Source organism: Cyprinodon variegatus, unplaced genomic scaffold, assembly GCF_000732505.1.
Source record: "Cyprinodon variegatus isolate N-32 unplaced genomic scaffold, C_variegatus-1.0 Scaffold1090, whole genome shotgun sequence".
NCBI classification, from domain to species: Eukaryota; Metazoa; Chordata; class Actinopteri; order Cyprinodontiformes; family Cyprinodontidae; genus Cyprinodon; species Cyprinodon variegatus.
Window position 1 is genome coordinate 104,450 of NW_015151543.1, and position 7,030 is coordinate 111,479.

Sequence of the window (7,030 nt, forward strand, 5' to 3'; positions counted from 1 at the left end):
ATAAACAAATCAATGAGTAAGTTCATTAATAAACGGATCAATGTTGAATTGGTTCATTAATAAACAAATCAATGAGTAAGTTCATTAATAAACGGATCAATGTTGAATTGGTTCATTAATAAACCATTTAGTGCGTGTGCGCGTGCCACCTTCGTCGCTGAGCTCGGGGCTCGACACGTGCTCGGTAAGCACGCTCCCGTATTTCTGCAGCTCCTGCACGATTCTTTGGTAGAGCTGCTGGTCCGACCTGCCGCCGCGGATGCTGCCGCAGAAATAGATCTTCATCCTGGACCTGCTGCTGTCTGGGTCTGAGGCGCAGATCCAGCCGAGGAATCCGCTACTTCCGGAAGCTTCCCGCGCACAGCTCTTCTTCTTCTTCTTCTTGTAGATTTTAATGTCGGTCGGCCGACAGAGCTTTACCGCCACCGACCAGCAGGGGGCAGACTAAGAAAAAATTAAATCCATAAACTTCCGATAATATGAAGTAAAGCAGTTAAAAAATGAAAACTGTAAAATGAATCAAAGTGTTTCTAAATCATTATACTCTGTTTCCTTTTGCAGAATTCTTATTATCTTTCTTTCTGACATTTCCTACAAACAGACTTTATTCTCTATTTTATTTCCCCACCAAACTCTTTTCTTATGCTTTATTGGCAATTCCGTGTAACATTTCAGAATAAATCAAACATCAAGCACAGATATAGAACAGTTGGTGACATTAAAACTTTAAGAAAAACGAGACATAGAAGGTAATAAATAAAAAAATAAAAATAAAAAAAGGGAAATAAACAAATAAATAAAATAAACATAAAATAATAATAGCTAGGGGTTTACATTGAGTTTACGGTCATTTACAAAAGCGTAGAATTTTATACTATTTTTCTTCTTCATAAATTTAAGTGAATGAAAATACAAAGTTCTTTAAGAAAAACGTTGAAACTTGGCTTGGTCCTCGTGTTTTTGTGAATGAAAAATGTCCCCATCATGAGTAAAAACATTAAAGGCTAGGTCCTGCAGGTTATCTGTCATTTCTATTCCAAACAAAACATCCTCTTTGTCCAGATGAGAAGGAGATTCAAATTTAGATCGACCATATACCACTTTCTAGCCAGCTTTTGTTAAATAAAGACTTGTTCCTGAATAGGACATATCAGGAGCTCCATAGTGGGGTGATATGAGGACTAAAATTATGCTTAAATATTAGTTCCCAATAAAGTTAGACGCGTTGATGAAAAGAAGAAAGTTTAACAGGAAGTTTCTTAGGATCAAAATCACATTTAAGGAGGAAGTTAATTCCTCCTAATTCTATAAATATTTTGGAGGGGATATGAAACCAAAAGCTGTTTTTCATTTTTCATAAGCCTTGGAGGAAAAATCTATTGATTGCAGGATTTTTGGTATTTGATTGCTGTTTTTCATGAATACAGCCGTATCGTCGGCTAGTTGAGTTATGGCGATTTCGTTGCCTTAAACACTGAGTTTCTCAAAATCTGCATTTTTAATAAGGATGGATAACATCTCTGCTGCAGCGATGAAGAGTAAAGGAGAAATAGGACATCCCTGTTTAATGCCTTTATTAATAGAGATTCTAGAAGAGATGCCATGTGGCAGTGAGATCACACTGTTTGTCTGGAGGTGGTCAGAAGACCTGGAGGGGGTCAATAGCAATAGCACACCAGACTCCAGTCATCTCATCAAGGGAGTCCAATCTGAACATGATGACTTGATGAGATGACTGGAGTCTGCTTGGTTGGAAAGAAAACCTGCAGCCACACTGGAACCAGTTTGACACCTGTGCTCTAGACATTCAAACACTCATTAAAAATGGTGGATAAAGTGATTAGGGTGGAGATTCAGACACAGCCTAAATCTAAACTGAAAATACTGACCTTTTCCCGCCATCATCCTCCACTGATCAGCTGATCCTGATGGGCTGAAAGCCGCTGCTGCCACCTGTTGGCAGACGGGGGAGCCTCAGGGTTTTGTGCCCTGTGCAGAGACTGGCAGGCAGAAGGTTTTTATTCATTGTCTCAGGATGTGAAACTTAGCTGAATATTGCTGGTTTTGCTGTAAGCAGAGCGCCAGCTAGCAGACCACGCCCAAAAATGAGCCGTTAGGTGAGACAGCAGGAAAACCAGTGGAGTAAAGCCAACGCCACGACCCCTGCTGGCTCTGGCACATCACTTCCTGTCTGACATCAGTAAGGTCTTGATGGATGACCCGCCTCCAGGTACCATGGATGCTTCTAGACTGTAAGAGGTACACCAGAACCCAGACCTACACAGGCGGACCCAGGAGCAACACCAGCACGGACCAGAGAAGACTAGCCAATGGGAGGTCAGAACTTTATTGAAGGTCAGTGAACAGAGAAGCTAAGATTTCCCACAGGCCCTCAAACACAACACAGTAACTAATAACAACTGGACCCAGTAAACTGGCGACAGGAGAAAAGTCCAGGAGGAGGTCCTGGTCACAGCTGTGATCTTCTCTGGACACAAGAACCAGGTTCTGCTGATGGATCCAGAGGAGATCTGAACCAGCTCCTGTAGAACATAGGGAGGCCCCTCCCTCAGTGGGCCCTCAGCAGGGTCCCCAGGCTACTGGAGCTCAAGTTTAGCGTCACCTCATGCACGTCCCGGGCAACCCGCCCCATGGGGGCCAGAGCGGGTCCTTCCAGAGAGTCCAGCAGACCTGCAAGAGCAGAAAGGAGAACATCAGAACCACATTGACGGATTCTACTACAACACCAAACTGGTGCTCCCAGACCTAGAGCTAGACTAAGACCTAAAACCAGACCTAAACCCAGACCCAGGTCTAGAACAAGACCTAGAACCAGACCTAAACCCAGACCCAGGTCTAGAACAAGACCAGACTTAGAAGAACCAGACTTAGACCTAAACTCAGACCTAGATCTACACCTAGACCTAGAACCAGACACAGACCAGGATCTAAACCTAAAACCAGACCTATACCAGGACCTAATGCTAGACCCAGATTTACCTAGACTAAACTAGACCTAGACCTAAAACCAGACCTAGAACCACACCTACCTAGTCCCAGACCTAGAAATATACCAGACACCATAGACCCAGACTTAGAAACACACCTAGCCCTAGAAACAGACCTAGAACCAGATCCTTACCTCGAACCAGACCTACCCCACACATAGAAACAGACCTACCTAACACCAGACCGAGACCAGGACTTAGACCAAAAAACAGACCTAGACCAAGACCTAGAGCCAGATCTACCTAAAACCAGACCTAGACTATGCCCTAGACCTAAACCTAGACCCAAATCTACAGCTAGACCTATAACCAGACCCAAACCTAGAACCAGACTAGACCCAGATCTTGACCTAGTACTAGACCAAACCTATAACCAGACCTAGCCCTAGAATCAGACCTAGAACCAGAAACTAGACCTAGACCGAGAGATAGAACCAGCCCTACCTAACACCAGACCCAGATCAGGACCTAGACCAAGACCTAGATCTAAACCCAGACCTAGACCTAGCACCAGACCCCTGACCTAGTCAAGACCTAGAACCAGACCTACCAAAAACCAGACCTAGACCTAAAACCAGATCTAGACGTAGACCGTGAACCAGACAAGAATCAAACCTAGACCTAGACCCAGACCATGAACCAGACTAGAACCAGACCAAGACCTAAAACCAGACCTAGACCAGGACCTAGACCATAAAAAGAGAGCTCTACACCTAGACCTAGAACCAGACCTTGACCTAAACACAGACCTAGACAAGATCTAGAACCAGACCTACCTAAAACCAGAGCTAGACCTAAAACCAGCCCTAGACCCAGACCGTGAACCAGACTAGTACCAGATCTAGACCTAAAACCAGACCTAGAACCAGACCCAGACCTGGAAGATCCGCCTCTGACCGGCCCCTTCCTGTTGACAGACAGGAAGTGAGCCAATAAACCCAACTGGCTCCAGGTGGAGAACAGACCCTCCATCATCAGGAGCAGGATTCCATAGATGGACCTCAGTGACCTCCCATTCTCCCACGCTGACCTGTTTTATCCTGAGGAGGACACAGACATTTTGGGACTGTGTCCATCTAATGCCAGGGACATGTGGACGGCACCGTGGGACATCTATTGATCCAGTTTATCAGCAGATGCTGAGTGTCGTCCTGAAGAACCTTCCTATCGATCTCCAGACGGTTCTGATTCCCAAACCGGTTTTCAAAGTTTTCCGGCTCCTCATTTCAGAACGATCCCAACAGGATCCTAACTCGGTCAGGCCCCCCTACTACTCCGCTCCCCATCAGAAACCAATGGAAGTCAGTCTGAAAGTCTCCCTTAAAGCTCCAATATTTGATCTGGCTCCGCCCACACAGAGAAACACTCATCATCATTGGCTTAGCCGTTTATCGATCAGAATCTTTCTAGCTATGCCACCATGTTACAGGATTTTCCAGGTTGGCCCATATCCATCTGCAGACCAGGCTCTTAGTGGTGCTGCAGCATAGAAATAGTCTTATTAGAGTCTGCTTTGTTCTCCAGTTGAAGGGCTACTTCCTGTCCATTGTTCCCAGTCTGTACTGGTTTAACTGGAAAGGACGGAACCAGAGCGGACCGGCTAAACACCTTGGTTCTGTTCACTGTGGTTCTGCAGGTCCTCCTGATCCAGTCAGTAGTTCTGATCCAGAGAAGCTCTGTGTTCCTGAACCAGTTCCACCGTGATGGGAGGTTTGGGATGATGAAGGCAGCAGCTGCTCTTCCTCGTCTTCCTTACAGACCTTCCTCCATCCTGGCATTTGGACCCGATCAACTGATCAACGAGTTCTTCTTTAAAGTTCTGAATCAACAGGTCCGTTTGGACCCCTGGAGGTGGTCTTTGACACACTCAGACCTTCTAATGCCGATCCTTGTCAGTCAGACTTGACCAGTCTAAGGTGGTCTGCATCAGAACTCATAGGGGTCATGGTTCTGGACACCTGACAGCAGACGGATCAGCGCCTCCCTAGACGCTTCCTATCGCCCAGCATTCACACTGAGTGGTTCTGTTCTGAAGAGGTTCTGACCTTCTACGATCCGGTGGTAGCTGAAGTGCAGGTACAGCAGGAAGCTCATGTGCAGCAGTGCCAGCGTCCCACACAGCAGCAGACGAGGAGTTTGACCCACAGTCCGAGACAGCAGAACCGCCACCTGAAAGACACAGACAGAACGGGTCAGACGGGTCGAACGGGTCTGACGGGTCCTGATGGGAACCGGGTCCTACCATGCGCAGCGTGGACAGTCCCCCGATCAGCAGCCACAGGCCGTAGAACAGAGAGTGGAAGTGGATGTTGTAGGTGACCAGGAGGACCACGCAGTGGCCGAACAGACCGTAACCCTGGCAACGACACAGAGGAAGTGATGTCACCCTGGTCCTGAAGGGCGACACGCAGCAGAGGCCAGAACCAGTACTCACCAGCAGGGAGAGCATCTGCAGCAGGGTGATCTGGGCATTGACCAGGTAAGCCAGGAAGAAGATGAAGGAGGAGACACCCAGCCAGTAGCCGAAGCAGGTTCCGATGGCGGTTCCCATCAGGGTTCCCTCCCTCTGCAGACAGGAACCAACGCAGAAAGCCTTAAATGGCCAAGCTCCATCTGATATCAGAGATCTGATTGTTCCTTATGTTATCTCTATAGTTCTGCTGCTATAGGCTTAGACTGCTGGAGGACATAGGGACCCCTTTTTCATCATTTTATCTCTATTCTCCCACTCTGCAGAAACTGTTAAAATATCAGCTGTGCTGCTGCCATCAACACCTTTGTTTCTAGATGTTGGAGCTTGGCCTGTTTTCCAGTGTAGTCCTGTTTCTCTTCCAGATGTAGCTATGGGCTCAGCGTTAGAAATAAACGTCCAATAGTCAGGAAATCTCTAAGTCTGTTTGTTCTTACGATGACGGTTCCAGAAGTCTTCATGCCGTGCAGCAGGATGGCCACCAGGGTGAAGACGAGCATCAGCGGGCCGTAAAGCTCACCTGCCACCTTCTGCAGAGGAGACAGTGATGTCAGAGGTCTCTCACCTTGCCCCGCTTCTACCTGTCTGATCGTGCACAGGGACTTGAGCTCACCTGGGGGAAGGTGATCAGGCGCACAGGTACCATGGAATCCACCAACCTGAGAGGAGACACCTTTCTCAGTCTCAGAACAGGAAACGACTGATCAGAAACAGGAAGTGAAGCTCTTACCTGCTGCGTACCTGGGAAGGCTCAACGTCAAAGTACGGCCTCAGGATGTCTATGTTGGCGTACAGGTTGAAGGCTTTGGACGCCTGTCTCTTCCCCGCCTGCCACACCTGCAGATGGAGAGGGGGCGGGGCTTAGCTGCTGTGTGTTCCCTGTGCTCCAGGTAAATGCCATGTTGCATTTAACCTTTTCTCCCATTCATTCTCTGACCCTGCCGACAGCCATCGCCATGGTAACAAGTATGTCTCCATGGGACAATGAGGTCCAGCTCTGATTGGTCGGTATAAAGACACATCTGATTGGCTCACTCACCTCGTCTGCTACCTGTCGACCCAGTTGGCCTTTTATCCCCTTCATCCCCAGGAACTCTCCATCGTCGGCGCCGTCGTCCTCGGCGGCCGCCGCTTCCTCGGAAACCTCCTCCTCCTCCTTCATCCTCTGGTGCATCTCGCCAACGTCCTCGAAGCTGGAGCCCGATGTGTCGTCCATGTTTTCCATGTCAATAACGGCCGAGCCTCCGCTACCCTGAACAGAACCGTAAGAACATCGGTCAGTGGGTCACAAGACCAGGGAGGGCGAGTTCAGACCAGAACCTCAGCAGATCAGAGGAAAGGTTCCACCAGCAGAACCCCAGAGCTCCAGGGTTCCACCGGCGGAACTTCGGAGCTTCAGGGTTCCACCGGCGGAACCACTGAGCTCCAGGGTTCCACCGGCAGAACCTCGGAGCTTCAGGGTTCCACCGGCAGAACCTCTGAGCTCCAGTGTTCCACCGGCGGAACCTCGGAGCTTCAGGGTTCCACCGGCGGAACCTCTGAGCTCCAGTGT

General features: G+C 48.4%; 2 protein-coding genes across 2 annotated transcripts in view; both read right to left on the reverse strand.

Annotated features, from left to right (window-relative positions):
* The window catches only part of dnph1 (2'-deoxynucleoside 5'-phosphate N-hydrolase 1), a 2,970-nt gene extending 2,584 nt beyond the window's left edge, over nt 1–386 (reverse strand). The window contains exon 1 of the mRNA XM_015400281.1: nt 150–386. Coding sequence (XP_015255767.1) covers nt 150–285 — 136 coding nt within the window. The 5' untranslated portion in view covers nt 286–386. The remainder of the gene's footprint in view (nt 1–149) is intronic.
* A 1,945-nt stretch (nt 387–2,331) lies between these two features.
* yipf3 (Yip1 domain family member 3) overlaps nt 2,332–7,030 on the reverse strand; it is a 6,529-nt gene continuing 1,830 nt past the window's right edge. The window contains exons 2-9 of the mRNA XM_015400272.1: nt 6,518–6,730; nt 6,209–6,315; nt 6,092–6,137; nt 5,916–6,008; nt 5,443–5,574; nt 5,251–5,364; nt 5,054–5,177; nt 2,332–2,691 (exon numbers count right to left, since the gene is read on the reverse strand). Coding sequence (XP_015255758.1) covers nt 2,570–2,691; nt 5,054–5,177; nt 5,251–5,364; nt 5,443–5,574; nt 5,916–6,008; nt 6,092–6,137; nt 6,209–6,315; nt 6,518–6,730 — 951 coding nt within the window. The 3' untranslated portion in view covers nt 2,332–2,569. The remainder of the gene's footprint in view (nt 2,692–5,053; nt 5,178–5,250; nt 5,365–5,442; nt 5,575–5,915; nt 6,009–6,091; nt 6,138–6,208; nt 6,316–6,517; nt 6,731–7,030) is intronic.